Here is a 16,940-nt window from a genome sequence, read left to right as displayed (position 1 = left end):
CTCAAAGGTCAGGCAAAAGCAACAATGACGGCGGCGGCGCAGGGAAGAGCGACGATGCAGGGGGCATAGGAAAGGGGCGCAAATTACAGATCTACTAAAAACCATGTACACTAATTACCGTTAGGCCCCCTATTATATCAGCAGCATCTTCGGATTCCAAGCGTCAATCAAGCAACGGTCAGATATAAAACAAATTTACCACCATAATTTTCAACGGATACTCTAGCCAAATGTTTGACCCCTTCATGGACTACAAGTAATCGTCCAAGTGCTCGGGGGCTGCGTATACCGTACCCGTTGGATAAAGTCTTGTTTTTTCTAAAGATTACCTAAGTTGGAGCGAAATTATAAATTTGACCCTTAGCCTGATTCTTCGATTAAACCTAAGGCTCGGGGGCTACTCCATATGGAGTGCGATTGTCATCGCACTACCATATATAAAAGTTCAAGGTAAAGGTTACTCAAAGCAAATATTGAGGGCTGCTAAGAGTACCTTCCAGTCATGCGACAACACCAGTACTCGAGGGATTGGCCACGTCTACAACTCAAAAAGCACCAAGGGGAGCTCGGGCGGCGTCCTCAAGTACTCGGAGCTGTTCCTCTCGACTACAAAGTACTTGGGGGCTTGTCGGCTAGGCACCCCTGGGCCCGCCTCGAAGGCCCTTACGGATCCACTCAAAGGGGACGTGCCCGAAACCTACTCGGACATGAAGACTACTCTACAGGGCGCGTAGGCTTCATGGTTTCCCCGAAGACTAGTCAGATAGGAAGGAGTTTACCGAGTTAGAGTAGGATTCTGTAACCATGTTCGACTAGGACTCCACCCTGTAACCCTGCTCCCCCGACTATATAAGGGCGGGCAGGGACCCCCTCCAGACAACAACGAAGAAGTTCAAGACAACCAACACACAGGACGTAGGGTATTACGCAATCTAGCGGCCCGAACCAGTCTAAATCGTGTTCCTTGCGTCACCATCGGCTCCTTGATTCTCGACGACACCCGCCGCACAAAATACCACCTAGGGTACCCCCTAGGCGGGTTGCCGGTCTAAAACACCGACAAGCATAACTACCCACCTATAAACCTCTAAAGCTACTTGTAAACCCTTGTGGCAATTTGTATCCAGATTGCAGCTGACCTATGGCCAGATAACAGCTAACTTCTTTGTTTCCTATTTTTTATTATCATATCAAAATACCGGAAAATATTTTCAACTTCAAAAAGTCATAACTAAGTCATTCTAATTCTAAAAATTATGAAACCAGTTTCATAATTTTCCTAAAATCATGCAGCACACGTTAGACTAGGCTTTGTTCTTATTTGGTTCTTCTTTGTATCTCTTTTGGAGTTACTTTGCAACTAGACTCCCGGTAATTATGGGAATTGCGTAATTAGGAGCTGCTGGAGACTCGGAGCTGAACCCGGAGCCGAAGCTATTCGAGGACTGCTACGAGGAGGAAGAATACTTTGGTTCATGCCCATTCGATTTGAATACCCATTAGGCATTGCTAAATTAGTATGCTAGCACTTTATTTCCTCACATGATGATGATGAACCTTGCATAGCCTTCTTTATGCCTTGAATCCTTGTTCGACCTACTACCATACTACTTATATATGCTATGTGGGATGCTTGGATGTATATAGGATATTGTGTTTAGGATTCTTAGCGTGTGTGGGATTAAAACCGGCAGGAGAAGGTGATTTTGGGATACTTGACGGGGGTGAGCTTTACACAACCCAATCTTCAAATTGGGGGCATGGGGTCTATTCTCGGACATTCCCTATTTGGTACTTGTTGCGATTACACAGTTGAGGAGTATAGGAGTTCGGGATGATAGTTGTTATGGGTGCCGTTGCAGACCACATTGTGGAGATGCTTTTGGGAGTTAGGAGCTCATCCCAGTCTAAAACCGAGTAGGTCTAGGCCCGGGTCAATACTAGCAAGTGCGGTACCGTACCTCCCGTAGGATAGAGTATCAGTGTAGGGGGAGTGGTGCTGACCTTTAGCCCCCTGATTTTCTTTTGCCCCTGATTGGTCCTGGTGGGAGTGCTTCACAGTTCCAAGGTGGTCTTCTACGGGGCATCGCATCCGAGCCTAGATGCAGGATGGTATCATAACTCGCAGGTTCTTCGCTTGGTAGGGTGACATTCTCTCGTTCGACGGACCGTTTGGGCTCACTCCGAGATGGGTTCAGGTGTACACACTGTGCAGAGTTAAAACTATACGTAAAGCCACGTCCTCGGTTAAGGACAACCCTGTGTTGCAACGACTCTCCATTGTTTTTGGGAAATCTCTACCTCCCCCTTATAGCTACTTGTGTGTTGTGAGCCGCAATTGCAGTCGGGAAGAGGGGAAGTTGCTCCCTTTCCCTTTAGGATCCGGCTGTAATTGTTGAGAGGTGAAGAGAGGGAGTCTTCACCTCGACCCTAGTATGGAGATAGGATGTTGGTGATAGGGATCCTGTCAAGGTAGGTGTACCTGATGTGCTGAGAGATTGGGATGATGGTTATGGAGTTTATCTTTATGCTTACTGCTGCATAGGATATCCGAGCCTATTCCTTGACTACATTTGTGACCACTAGCATTAGGACACTTAAATCTTGTATACGGATGGTGATGTGAACCTATCCCAATCCTTGAGGATATCTCGTGAGTTTGCAGGTTACGAGTCCAACTTCAACAATAACCACGACGGTTGGTATGACTGAGGGTTGTTGTGCTACGCTCAAGAATATCTGTGGAGGTGATCGTGAAGATCGAGATGCTTCCAGAAGTTAGCTACCGCTGCGTTGGTTTTATTCATGTCGTTTAGCCCATGGGGCATGTACCAATTGTACTCTTACATTTTGGGATGTAATAAATAAAGTTGTATTGTTATCGTGGTATGGAAGTGATATTTATGTTGAAATGAGTTCTGTATGTGATAGCTACTGATCCAGGGACTATCACAAGGATACACGGAGTCGGATTTCTCCTTGTGGAAATCCGGTTCGTTTCAGGCATGGTCGGCGACACTCTTGGAGGAACATCTCAGCGTCGTTGCAGCAGCTGCCCATGCTTACGCAGCTGAGCAATTGATCGAGGATGTCGCGCAAGCACCGGCTGCCCCGTCCAACCATGAGCCACTGCATCTTTGAGCTCCATAAGTGAGAATCTTATTTCTTTTCTCTGTAGTCCCCTCCAATTTTCTGGATCTATATCTGCTTCACCGGAGAGCACTATTTCTGTCTAGAGCAGAGCCTAGTTACGCTTAGATGTGGCCATAGCCCCCATGCTGCTCGAGTATTTCTTTAGTGAAAAGTAAATTTCTCGGCGTATTGTGTTAAATTTGAGATCCTTCTCTTACCTTGGCCGCTCTAGATCTATCTGCAAGGCTGGCATCTGCATTTCTATGGTCATGGTACATTCTGTTCCTTATATCTAAGACAACTGACCAAATACTTATTGTGCAGGGCCTACTATCATGTTCCTACATTGCTGAAATTCAATCACATGTCGTGGTATGTAACTAAACAAGTGATTATCCTACTTGTATATTCTTTACTTAATTCAGTTGCTTTGTTTAAAATTGAAGTTTGACTTCGGCTCCTTTCATTTGTAGGCTGAAATATTGAAAACGATCCTTGGGGTTGCAGTACCAAATTCTGGTCCTCATGATTTGCAGTCAAGTCTCTTCCTTGATTATGTGACCGTGCAGCCAGCCTTGGCTACAAGCTCAAGATCTGAAGTTTCTTTGGGAGGGCTACAAGAAGCTGCAAAAATAAGACAACAAGTTGTTGAACAGGAGCAAATGTTGAGCGACTCGAAGATGAAGGCGCAAGCTTCAAATGCAGCAATGAAAATGCAGTATGAGGAGATTGAGAGTTTGAAGAAAGCAGTAAGAGAAACTGAGTACCTTCTTCGTCAACTGCTAAACCTCTGAGGGTAAGGTCAATATGTTTCTTAAGCATCTGCTCATGTCTTCCCAGCTGCTTGTGCTGGTTTGTGAGGGTGTGTTTGGTTGGGCTGTGGCTTTTGAAAAAGCTGTTGTGAGCTGTGGGCTGTAGAAAAGCAGCTGTGAGAAAGCAGCTGTGGGAAAAATAGAAGGCCATTTGGTTAGAGTAGCTGTGACTTTTGAATAAACTGTTGAGTGGACCCTACAAGTCATCCACAGTCCACCCCACTCAACTCTCTCCCTCTCTCACTGACAAGAGGGTCTCGCTCGTCAGCCCCTTCTTCTTCCTCCCGCTGGCCAATCCTCCCCACAGCGGAGCTCTCGCCCCAAATAGCTGTCAGCTGAACCTTTCCCCCACTCTCCTCTACCCTCTCCACCTCCTCTCATCACCGGTCATGGCTCCTTTGGCTGGGGATTCAAAAATCCTCGCCCGCCATTGCCACCGGCCCCGAGCTCGACCGCGGTCGGTGAAACCCCTTGTCCTAGCCATCTCTTCCCCAACTGACCGCCAAAATGAAACTCCAATGAGCCATGGATTCCCCATCCCCTGTTCCCTCCCTTCCTCCACCGCTGTAGTCGCGGGCGGCGAGCGGCTAGGGCGGGCGGCCGAGGGTAGCGGGCGGGCGGCCGACTGGGGTGGCGGCCGGCAGGGTGTGGCGAGCGGCGGGCGTCCGGGGGCGGCGGGCGGCGGACATCTGGGGACGGTGGGCGGCGGGCCGACTGGGGCGGCGGCCGGGGGCAGCGGGAGGCGGGCTGCCGAGGGTGGCGAAAGGAGGCGAACGCGTGCGCCTGTGCGGGAGGAGTCGGACGGGTGCGCTGGTGCCGGAGTCGGAGAAATAGAATGGGGAAACGAACTGGTATCTTCATAATCAGTGGCAGGTGGGTAATTTTTGCCCCAAAAGCAGCTGAAAGCAGGGGGAAGGTGCTTTTGGTTTTGTACTAGAGCAAAAGCAGCTTTTGGCCTAAAGCATTTGTGGCTTTTAGGCCCTTTGGTTGGCTTTTGGATTTTGCAAAAGTAAAAGCAGGTTGGAAAGCCCAACCAAAGGCACCATGAGTATTGTGGTTTGTACTCAATGTGTTTCTAGGCCAGCTTTGTTCTTGTCAGAGAGAGATCATGTGTAGTGGTTTGTGATCTCATAGGGTTGTGCTTATTTTTTGTCATGAATAATAATGTGTGAAGTGTGATGAGAAACATTTATTTGTCTGTGTGGTATGGAAAGATTATTTGTGCTGTCAATTACCAAGTTGATTTGTATGTAATATTAAATTAGATTACTGGGCTACACCTGAAAATAATTGGGTCCAAAATTTCGTGGGCTCGCCCCCTCGGCCTATTATTTTGTGGGTCTAAACAAAGTTATGACACCAGTTAATGTTCGGCTAAATCCATTAAGAATTAGGCCTAAACAAAGTTATGACGTCAACATATGTTGCGCTTGATCCAACAAAAATTGGGTCTAAGCCAAGTTATGATGTCAGCAATTATTGGGCTCGGTCCAAAAAGAATTGGGCCTAAATCAATCTATGACGACAACAATTATTGGGCTCGGCACACCAAGTTGGGCCTAAATCAATCTATGACGACAACAATTATTGGGCTCGGTCCAATAAGAACTGGGTCTAATTTAATCTATGACAAAACAGTTCATCATAACCGCCATGCCGCATCACACTGTGGTCCGACGTAACATGCTACGTAGGAGCCAGTTTATGACGATATGTGGGATGAATTTTCATTTGTCATTATCTTAGTGACGCACCGAAATAAGGAACGTCACTAGTTGCGGTTTATGACGCTCGACTAGTGACGAAGGGTTTTAGTCACTCCCGCGTTCATAAATCACGGTTTATGACGAAAAAATACGTTTATGATACTTTTTAGTTCGTCACTAGTTGGAAGATTTCTTGTAGCACGAAGAATCAAAAAATGGATGAGTGGAGATGGAGAGCAAGCACACAATGACACAAGTCGAGAGAAGAAAAGACAGCGTGACGCCAATTACCAAGCAACAATGAAACGAGGGTGCCAATAGGGGCCACACGCCCCCTCCCCCTTAATGCTTGAAAGTTTTGCAAAAATCATCTCGAAACTCTCGAGGCAATCTTCGAAGCCAGGCAAGCAGCCACAAAAAGGAAGTAGAACCTAGGCAAATCCAAGTGAGAACGGTGGATGAGCTGTTTTGGCATCGCATCAAGGAGTGTGGAAGGCTTACCAGTGACGGTGCGCATGGTTGCTAGTTTGCGAAGGCTGATGCCTGACCAGAGCAACAAATGCATGCATGAACCAACAAAGCGAACGTTGCATTATATCTGTCTGGCACTAATGAAGCTTTAGCATACACAGTTACATTAACATTACGCAATCAAACACATCCTAAATTGATATCACAGTAGGGGGGTGTTGTCTTCAAAGTTGAGTTTCCAATTGTTTCTGATTTCTTAATTAATGCAATCAGTATGTAATATGAAATCTTGTACTAAGCTTTTATGGAATTTTTGCTCAAACCTAAACTAACAATTGTTTTTTTGGAAGAAAGATTCAATTAGTTATGCACAACGGTAAAAGGATGCGGTTGTGATTTGTGAGTACACCTCAATTGGTTTAATTCTATGCATGTAGAGCTTGCTTTCGTTATCTCGACACCGTGGATCTTGACGGTGTTAGCATCTAATGAAAGCAGAAATGGTAAAAAAATGATGAAAAAGTACTCAATCTACGTACCTATCTTGAAAAATGTTGACCTTCGTCCTAACTTCTCTAGTTCTTTTTCTTATTCTGCCACTGTCGCTAAAGAACAACAAATAAAACTACCGTACGGATTGGAAGAACGAGACTGTTTATTTGGTTGGGCTTGCGTGATGGGTCTAATTTGCATGATGGGCTTGTAGCACATCATTACAAAAAAGAGTGGCCCAGGTGGTGGACGGGGAGAGAGGAGGCAGGCGTGTTGGTGGTGGCGGACGGGGAGGGAAAGCAACAATGTGGCTGAGGAAGAAAGGGGATGAAGTATTTAACTTAGGATTGTGAGTTGATTAATGAAAAGATGAAGGTGTTTTTGTAAGATTTCTTTGACGGATGGAAGAAATTCATGACTCTTTAATATGAGGTAAAGATCGGCTTAACTGGTGGTCAGCATGCAAATTAAGGATCCCTTGAAAATATTATCATCCTCTAGTAGGAAGCGTAGCGAAGGCAATTCCAATTTCCGAAGGATTAGCAATGAGTGTTCAACAGGGTTTGCGTCTGCATCACATGGAAGCTTTAGAAGAAAATGGAGCAGGAGGATCTTTCAAAATGAGGCTCCATCACCGCTCCAAATTGCATAGCATGCAGCCAAGGAGCACATAGAGTAGAGGAGATTTTTGAGACCATATCTCTTAATTCGTTGTGCCTTTTCATCCTTGTAAGCGTATCCTCATCTTTGGCATAAAATCCTAGGTGAAATCTTTTTCTTTTTTCAATACATAAACCTTTTCTTCTTGTACACTGTTCAATCCCCCTCCTCCACCACCCTCACACCTCCAACCCCTGGGCCTGATCCGGACAAGTTGGTCTCGAGCTTCGACCTGCACTGAAGAAGAGGTGGTAGAGACGCGGCCTCTCGTGCAGAGCGTTCATCTCGTGAAGGCTCGATAAACAAAATACAAAGCTGTACATCTATACACATGCACGAAGCATATGCATAGCCATTGAGTCCAGAGCCAGCAAATTACATACGTATCTGCGACTACAATATGTATTGTACCTCTCAGCATCCCTTGGTTTCTCAGCTTATGGGCTACAGCAACGTGGTCACGCCTCTACCTTATGTCACCCAGTCGTTGTTGGCAGCCAACGAGGAGATGGTGGTGATGGTCGGAAGTGACGTCTGTTATTTTTTTTAAGAAAATTGAATAGTTTTCGGTTTATAGAACCATACCTGGTCAAGTTTATGTACCTGTTCAAAAGATAGGAGATGAGTACGCAAATAACAGTAAAAAATTAAAACAAGTCAAGACTCATCCACAACTCGCTACCACCGCTGGTCCACCACCACCCTCTAGACCTTCTTCTAATCATGGGAGGACAACTCTACCTCGACAACCCCGGACCTCCGGTGGCAGTGACAGAAGGAGGAAGAAGAAGAACACTGCATGGCGCACCTATAGTGCGATGGCGCATAACATTCCCGTAGATGAGCATGCCCTCGTGAAAAATGAACCCTGACCGCGGGAACTCCCATTTCCAATTTGCACGCTCCAAACAAACTCGTTTGACGAACTAATCCGCTCTCTGCACAATTTGCCTGGTCATTTCTGGTTCTGGCTCTAAAACAAGTGAATTTACCTGTATAATAAAAAAATGTGATTGTTGCTGCCAGGAGCTGGCGAGGTGGACCAAAGCAAGAAACGCAAGTGCCGTAGAACGACGGTGAGAAATGTTGGCACAGTGGAGGCGTTGCCGTAAAGCCACCAAAACAGAGCCAGAAAAGCGGCGTAGGAAAAGGACACCGTTCACCCCCACTTTTGCCTGTGTCCGTGCTGGCCTCGCCGCGGCACCATCCTCTCGCCGCCCGCCTCCGCTTTTTTCATGTCGTGCGCTTGTTTTTTATTCTCTTGCAATCCTACTGCCCAAGTACTAACCCAGAGCACTAATTTTTAGATATAGGAAACCGGCCTCAACACTCACGAATGAGTGTCTACAGCCACAAATTACAAAGTTCAAACGTAGGTCAAAAAACTCTCAGTTTCAGCCAGAATAGAAACTTAGCAACAAACTTAGATCCTGTTTGGTTCACATGAACTAAATCATTTTGAACTAAAATCTGCACTTTAGTTGGACTAAACAGCCAAACACTTGGACTAAAAGTGGACTAAAGTCCTTTAGTCCACAAAACTGGACTAAAATGGACTAAAAGGTGTTGGGGACACCCATACCCCTCATTTATTTCCCTCTCTAACCCACCCGGCTCCCTCCCGCTCGGCCCCGTATCGCCCTTCCGCCCGCCACCGGCCTCCCTCCCTCCTGGCCCCCGCCGCCGCCCTTCCGCCTGGCCCCGCCGTCATCCCGCCCATCGCGAGCAGGCTCCTCCACCACCCCCGCCGCGAGCAGGCTCCCCCGCCGCCGCTCCCACCCCACCGCGAGCAAGCTCCCCCGCCGCCTCCTGGAGCCCCACCCCACCCCGCAGCTCAAGCCCCGAGTGGAACTGGGCAGTTGAAGCTGATAGGCGGCGCCGGCGAGCTCGGGGCCGCCGGGCTTGGGGAAGGCGCGTGCTCTGGTGCTTCGGGGAGAGAAGAAGGTAGGGAGGATGGAGAGCGCGAGGAGTAGGTGTGGTTGTTTGTTCACGTGAGAATAGGGGTACCTCCTCAGGGGTAAAAGTGTCTTTGTTCAACAGTATTTATGGACTAAAGGAACCAAATAGGACCTTAAAACAACATAGGATAGACCCTGGACAAGCTTCTATGCTTCAATTTTGATCCTGCATCTCCACCCAAACTTGGTGAAGAGTTCTAAAGCAGTCACTTCTAGCTGTTGACATCCCACCTTCAAAATCTTTCCCTCTTCCTCTTTAGACATCTATGACCATACTCCGATCCAATATGTCGATCTAAAGAGTACCTGCAAGGAATTGTTAGGATTGGTTCTCTTAAAAACCAAGTCATTTCGACTCAACCAAATGGCCCAATAGCAAGCTACTGCACCAATGAGAATTCGACTTCTATGCTTTCGAGGAAAGCTTCTAAGCCAAGACCCAAACATATTTGTGACACTTGCAGGTGGTTGTAAACCGAAAGAAATAAAAATGATAGTCCATAAGAGTCTTGCCATATGGCAATCAAAAAACAAATGCTGGATAGTCTCGTCAAAGCTACATAAGCAGCATTTGGTGCTACCCTTCCAGTTCCTCTTAGCAAGATTATCCTTAGTTAAAATTACTTCACATTTCAGATACCACAAAAAGACCTTGATCTTTAATGGTACCTTTATCTTCCAAGTTGTGCTGTCCTCAAGGACCCCGCATCTTTCATCATATCATTATACATGGAGTTTGCTGTGAATCTTTTACTTTTATTCAAGTTCCAGGAGAAAACATCCCTCTCACCATAGAGAAATATAAATTAACCTGTCTACTAATTGTAACCAGAGCTTTAGTTTATCACCTACCAGAACTCTCATGAAAGAGATGTTTAAAGGGACTGATCCTAGTACATAAGCCACCGTTGCATTTTTATTTCTAGCAATGTTGTATAGAGAGGGATATCTACATCTCAGCGTCTCATTTCCTATCAAAGATCTTCCCAAAATCTAGTTTGGTTTCCACTTTGAATGAGGAAACTTCCTCTGGATAGGAATTGATCTTTGACCTCCATAAGGCCTGACCAAAAGTGTGAGTCTCCAGGCTTCTTCACTACCTGGGACAGAGGCTTGCTCTTAAGATATTTTCTTTTTATAATCTCTTGCCACATGTCATCCTCATTCCGCAATTTGAACAACCATTTACTTAACAAGCATTGGTTTTGGACATCTAGGTTTAAAATTCCTAAACCTCCCATACTCTTTGGTTTACACAGCATACACCATTTTGCCAACCTGTACTTTTTTTTTGTGTTCATCACTTTGCCAAAAGAATTTGGACCTATAATAGTCCAGCCTCTTCAGGACACCTTTAGCTATTCTGAAGAAGGAAAGCATAAACATTAGCAAACTAGACAGCACTAAGTTAATCAGCACGAGTCTTCCTCCTACTGATAGTAATTTTCCCTTCCAGCTGCTAAGCTTTTTCTGGATTCTTTCCTCCACTACCTCCCTAAGTATTTGAAAGGTAGTTTTCCTTCTTTACAGCCAAACAGTTGCATGAAATCTTTCACCTTTTCTTTTGCTTCACCAAAGCAAAAATGCTTGCTTTTATGGAAATTAATTTTGAGGCTAGCAAGTTTCTCAAAAGCACATAGTACTAATTTTTAAGTTTCTTTACCTCCTCTAGATTATTCTCCAAAGAGAATTGTATCATCAGCGTATTGGAGAATTGATAAACCTTCATCTACTAGATGTGGCACGAGGCCTCTGAATTGGCCGCTATCTCTGGAGATCAAAGTTGCAAGCATATCTGCTACAAGATAAGATTAAAAAGCAAAGGAGACAACGGGTCACCCTGCCTCAGACCCTTCTTTGTTTGGAAGAAATGCCCAACATTATCGTTAACTTGGACTCCCACACTTCCCCTGAGACAATACTTTCAATCCACCTACACCATTTAGGTGAGAAACCTTTCATTTTTAAAGTTTGCTGTAGAAAAGACCAATTGACCTTATCATAAGCTTTTTTAAAGTCAAGTTTTAGGACTACCCCATTCAACTTCTTTCTTTGAATTTCGTGCAAGGTCTCATGCAAAGTTACCACTCCCTCCGTTACATACCTTCCTGGCATAAAAGCAGATTGTGAAGGTTTAATCACCTTTCCTGCCACCAAAGAGAGTCTATTTGCAATTACTTTTGTGAAAATTTACCTGAGCTGTGGTCACCACCGGGCGAGGGCCAGGTCCGCCCGCCAGTTCACGGGCGGGGGAGCTCATCGCAGCTAGCTGATCTACCCAGAGCACTGATGACAGCGCAAGGCGTTGGATGAAAAGGAAACAAAGGCATGGTACAGTAGGATGATGGAAAAAGGGTTGGAAGTTTGGGATGGGTGATGTGGACTCCTTGACGATGGCAGCTGGCCGTGCCAACAAAGCAACGTTATCATGGACTTATGAGTCTACATCGGTCTAATGAAGTCTCCATTTTTTTTTCAAACAGCTTTTGTTTGAGCTGTTTGTTCAACATCGGTCTACATCGCTCATATCCACAAAGGGTTTAAGGACCTGTTTGTTTGAGCTGCAGCTTTGAGCTTTTTCTAATAAGTTGCTGCTGGTTTTTTACTCTGAAAAACCAACACTAGATTTTAAAAGATGTATTTAGATTTCTGAGCTCAGAAAGCTAAAAAAGCTCATAAAACTGAGCTTTCCAGCTTTTTATATAAACTTAACTTTTCTCAGCTTCCAGCTTTTCGGAATCTGTACTAGAAATTCGCTGTTTGTTTGAACTTCTAGCTTTTCACGCTGAGAAGTTGCCAGAAAGCTCGAACAAACAGACTCTAAACAGACTCTAAATGCTTCGAGTTATTTAACTAGAGTATCAAGAAGATAGGTTTTACGATCTCCAGTTCTCTAGCTAGTCGTCGACCACAAGCTTTTCAACATGGGAAGCATAAAACAGGCTGTTGTTCCTTGATCTCGTCCCTCTCCCGCTGTTTCTTTTTTTTGTGAGGCCATTATATTTCTCAAAAATCTAGAAGTTCTACACTTAAATTGAAATCTTAACTAGTTTTTGGTTTAAAATCAAAAGTTTCCACTTCAAAATTGAAATTTTTTGTTGTCCAAAGTCGAAAGTTTCCTATTGCCTAAGTTGGAGGTATCTTTGTTAAATTGATAGTTTTTGCTACAAATTAAAAAAGGTTCATCAAAAAAGAAAGAAAACTAAACAGCACCTAAGTATGAGCATGATTGCGTCGTATGATATAAAGAAGAAGAATGACACCTAAATTGTGAGTTGGATAGAACTTGCAAAAACAAAAACATGATAGATCAAGGATCAACCGAAAGAAAAAAAGAAATGAGATTCTTTTGTGGTGTCCCAGCCCAGGCGGGCAAATTATTCCGCGTTGGCTCGGCCGCCCTCCCCGACTTTCCAGTGCGGCACCGTCCTCTTTACACCTCATTCCCACCGCCGCCACCTCCACCGTTGCCACCCCAGCACGCTCTCGCCGTCGGCCACGCCCTATATCTCGCGCCCCTCGCCTCTCCCACTCTTTCTCCATCCGCCCCGCTCGCCTCCCTCCTACGCTTCGTGCTGCCGCCGCAACCTCCTCACTCCCCCGTTTCTGGTGAGCGCATCGAGGTCCCCTTCTGTTTATACTCCTTTAATGCTGCTGTTTCTTGTTGCTGCCGAGGATGTTTAGATGTCTAGGGGCTGGGTTGGGTGGTAGGGTGCAGTGGGGTTCGCCGATCGTCTTGGGTTCTGGTTGGCTATCAGGGGCTGGATCCGTAGTAGGAGTAAGGGCCGCAATGTTGCTGAGACTTTCTTGGTGACTTGTGTGGATGCTTCGATCTTGTGTGTTGAGGTGGACTAGTAGTATTGACAGTAGATCCCTTGGTAATTTTGTGAGATGGTATTAGTTTGTGCTAATGGATGCCTGGTTCTTCTGAATTGCAAGTGAACTCCGCAGGGTTCCTTGTGCTTAGAAATGGAATTTGTGATCTTAGTGTTCAGACAGAGTCACTTTGCTTCAAGTCACCACCGACGTATTAGTTTTCAATTTTTGAGCAAATTTTGTGCTTCTATAGAATACGGTTACAAACAATTATAGCCAGATATTACTTCTTTTACTTCTTAAATTGTTAAGAAAATTGTTCCAAGATCGAAAATCTCCTTTCCACGAATCATTATGTAGATGGGACTCCTTTCCCCCCAAAAGAGAACAGGTCATGATTTTTAATATATTGGAAATTGATGCGCATTGTCTGGATAGCTTCAGCTGCTGATGCCTAGCGGTCCTTCTGATCCGAAAATGCTAAATTCTTCAGATCGTCAGCTGTGAGGAATCATGAATTTGGTTCCTGCAATTGACCATGTGTTTGACTAAATCCTTCATGGATTGGCGAATGCCTTGCACTATTACACCAAGAGTTTGCATGCACTGGACAGCCTGATTTGTTTGTATACATGCAACTGAAACCTAACTACTTATTAATACCAGCTGGAAAGCGAACGGTTTTGGTGTTGTAAGACTAGCTGTTGCTGTTTACAACTATTTTTTTCTTTTGTTTGAATATAGTCCCTGTTACAGTTAGAATTGCTTGTATAGTTGTATTTGGCTTCCTGTTTGATAAGTACTCTAAAGGAATGTTTAGAGGTATTAGGATCTTTTTCTCAGTTAATAGATTTAGCCTGTCAAGATGTAACTCTAGTCTTCTGTTGATAGTAGGAAGACCAACTTTTTCTCTTCTTGCTGAAGTAACTTTAGCGCATATTGGTCTAAGTCTTGGTAAATGCTGTTTTCATTCTTGAACATTGCAGATCATTTAACATAAATGGCTGACGCAGAGGACATTCAGCCCCTTGTCTGCGACAATGGAACCGGAATGGTCAAGGTAATTGTGGCCACTTGGCATCGGACTCTATAATGAACATTTTTCTAGGCATCTGTTATAATTAGAATTTCAGTAGGTGTTAAGTAATTGCTTTCATGATAGGCTGGCTTTGCTGGAGATGATGCTCCACGTGCTGTTTTCCCAAGTATAGTTGGTCGCCCACGCCACACTGGTGTCATGGTTGGGATGGGACAGAAGGACGCTTATGTTGGCGATGAGGCCCAATCCAAGAGGGGTATCCTGACTTTGAAGTACCCCATTGAACATGGAATTGTAAGCAACTGGGATGACATGGAAAAGATCTGGCACCACACCTTCTACAATGAGCTCCGTGTAGCACCAGAAGAGCACCCAGTTCTTCTTACAGAGGCTCCTCTTAACCCTAAGGCCAACAGGGAAAAGATGACACAGATCATGTTTGAGACCTTCAGTGTTCCAGCCATGTATGTTGCTATTCAAGCCGTCCTTTCACTATATGCTAGTGGCCGTACCACTGGTAAGTGATTAAAGAATCATCATGTTACTTAAGTGCATTCACTTTGCTGTTCTGAATCTTAATGTAGTAGGAACCAATGGACCAATGTTGAAATGTGATTTTGCATTTAACGAGAAAATAATAATTCATTTTCTAAAATGCAACTAAATCAAATTCACTTGAATCTTCTGCAAAAGAACACCTGGACATAATCTTTTTATAATTTCTGCATAAATGACATGGGGTAGAATATTTTTCGTTTAGTTTCATTTAGTTGCTCACTTTGATTCTGTTTCATTTAAAAGGTATCGTCCTGGATTCTGGAGATGGTGTCAGTCACACCGTCCCAATCTACGAAGGTTATGCTCTCCCGCATGCCATTCTACGTCTCGATCTTGCTGGTAGGGACCTCACTGATTCCCTCATGAAGATCCTGACCGAGAGGGGCTACTCTTTCACAACCACTGCCGAGCGGGAAATTGTCCGTGACATCAAGGAAAAGCTTGCATACGTCGCGCTCGACTACGAGCAAGAACTCGAGACTGCCAAGAGCAGCTCATCAGTGGAGAAGAGCTACGAGCTGCCTGATGGGCAGGTGATCACCATTGGTGCAGAGCGCTTCAGGTGCCCGGAGGTCCTCTTCCAACCATCTTTCATCGGCATGGAAGCCCCTGGGATCCACGAGACAACCTACAACTCCATCATGAAGTGCGATGTGGATATCAGGAAGGACCTGTACGGCAACATTGTCCTCAGTGGTGGATCCACCATGTTCCCTGGCATCGCCGACCGCATGAGCAAGGAGATCACCGCGCTCGCTCCGAGCAGCATGAAGATCAAGGTTGTTGCTCCGCCAGAGAGGAAGTACAGTGTTTGGATTGGAGGATCAATCCTTGCATCTCTGAGCACATTCCAGCAGGTAATATCGAGTTTTCCAACGGTTATTCTGAATCCAACATCTAGGTTTATTTGAGGCGTTCTGACATAAGTTCCTTTTTTTTTTTAACTCTGTGCAGATGTGGATCTCAAGGGCAGAGTATGAAGAATCTGGTCCAGCTATTGTCCACAGGAAGTGCTTCTAGTCGTCACTCGTCACTTAGCCTTATTCCGGGTCCTGGAAATGCGTTGGTTTTGATGACTTGTCTATGGGTGTATCTACTCTACTATAGCTCGCGGTTTTTTGTGCATGCATATATACATATGCTGTAACAATGTGGAGCCAATCGGGCACTGTATGAAGTATGTAGTTTGTTTTGAGGTACTGATTGAATTATTCGATTCAATGGGTACTTGGATGCCTGGAATGTGCATGATTCCTGATTTAGGGTGCCTTTGGTTGGGCTTTCCAACCTGCTTTTGCTTTTGCAAAAGCCAAAAGCCAACCAAAGGGCCTAAAAGCACGTAAGCCTAAAAGCTCTACGTGCTTTTGCCCAAAAGCTACTTTTGCTCTAGTACAAAATCAAAAGCACCTTCCCCCTGCTTTCAAGTGTTTTTGGGGTAAAAAATTACCCACCTGCCATTGATTATGAAGGTAACGATTCGTTTTTTGCCCCCATCTATTTCTCCCGACGCGTCCGTCCGCTCCTCCCCGTCACCGGCCCGTCGCCGCACCCCGCCGCCGGATGCTGTCCGCCGGCCCGCCATCCGCCGCCCCCGGGCGCCGAGTCGGCCGGACCTGCCACACCCCCGCCCTCGGACGGCCGCCGCCCGACGACCCCAACCGCCGCCGCCCGCCGCCTGCCGTCCGCCATCCGCCGGCCGCCATCCGCCGGCCCGCTGTCCGCCGCCCTCGGTCGCCGGCCCGCCTCCCGGCGCCCTCGCCCGCCCCACCCTGCCCCCCGGACGGCCGCCGGCCCGATGCCCCTGGCCGCCCGCCACACCCCCGCCCCCGGACGGCCGCGGCCCGACGACCCCGACCGCCGCCGCCCGTCGCCTGCCGTCCGCCATCCGCCGGCCCGCCATCTGCCGCCCTCGATCGCCGGCCCGCCTCCCGGCGCCCCCGCCCGCCACACCCCGCCCCCCGGACGGCCGCCGGCCCGATGCCCCTGGCTGCCCGCCACACCCCCGCCCCCGGACGGCCGCGGCCCGACGACCCCGACCGCCGCCGCCCGTCGCCTGCCGTCCGCCATCCGCCGCCCGTCGCCTGCCGTCCGCCATCCGCCGGCCCGCCGTCTGCCGCCCTCGATCGCCGGCCCGCCTCCCGGCGCCCCCGCCCGCCACACCCCGCCCCCCGGACGGCCGCCGGCCCGATGCCCCTAGCCGCCCGCCACACCCCCGCCCCCGGACGGCCGCGGCCCAACGACCCCAACCGCCGCCGCCCGCCGCCCGTCGCCCCAGGTCGCCGACTGCTGGCCAGCC

The 16,940-nt window shown here is 46.9% G+C and overlaps 1 protein-coding gene across 2 annotated transcripts; it reads left to right on the top strand.

The window, feature by feature from the left end:
- Nucleotides 1-12,627: 12,627 nt before the first annotated feature.
- On the top strand, nucleotides 12,628-15,881 carry LOC117839433 (actin-2). 2 transcript variants are annotated; one of them, XM_034719766.2, is made up of 5 exons: nucleotides 12,628-12,854; nucleotides 14,034-14,107; nucleotides 14,210-14,603; nucleotides 14,888-15,501; nucleotides 15,599-15,881. In XM_034719766.2, the coding sequence occupies exons 2-5, from the start codon at nucleotides 14,048-14,050 to the stop codon at nucleotides 15,662-15,664; spliced, it is 1,134 nt and encodes a 377-aa protein (XP_034575657.1). In that variant the 5' UTR covers nucleotides 12,628-12,854; nucleotides 14,034-14,047; the 3' UTR covers nucleotides 15,665-15,881. The 2 variants fall into 2 exon arrangements, with proteins under 2 accessions (XP_034575657.1, XP_034575656.1); XM_034719765.2 differs by having other exon boundaries at nucleotides 12,629-12,840.
- The last annotated feature ends 1,059 nt before the right edge of the window (nucleotides 15,882-16,940 follow it).

The sequence above is a fragment of the Setaria viridis genome, chromosome 9 (genome assembly GCF_005286985.2).
Source record: "Setaria viridis chromosome 9, Setaria_viridis_v4.0, whole genome shotgun sequence".
Lineage (NCBI taxonomy): Eukaryota > Viridiplantae > Streptophyta > Magnoliopsida > Poales > Poaceae > Setaria > Setaria viridis.
This window is presented reverse-complemented; position numbering and strand designations above follow the sequence as displayed.

What these genes read in the sequence shown, in the direction of transcription:
- LOC117839433 (XM_034719766.2), top strand. Translation starts at nt 14,048, where the DNA reads ATGGCTGACGCAGAGGACATTCAGCCCCTTGTCTGCGACAATGGAACC. An exon ending in ATGGAACCGGAATGGTCAAG is followed by an intron (nt 14,108 to 14,209) that starts GTAATTGTGGCC and finishes CTTTCATGATAG; the next exon opens with GCTGGCTTTGCTGGAGATGA. An exon ending in CTCTGAGCACATTCCAGCAG is followed by an intron (nt 15,502 to 15,598) that starts GTAATATCGAGT and finishes AACTCTGTGCAG; the next exon opens with ATGTGGATCTCAAGGGCAGA.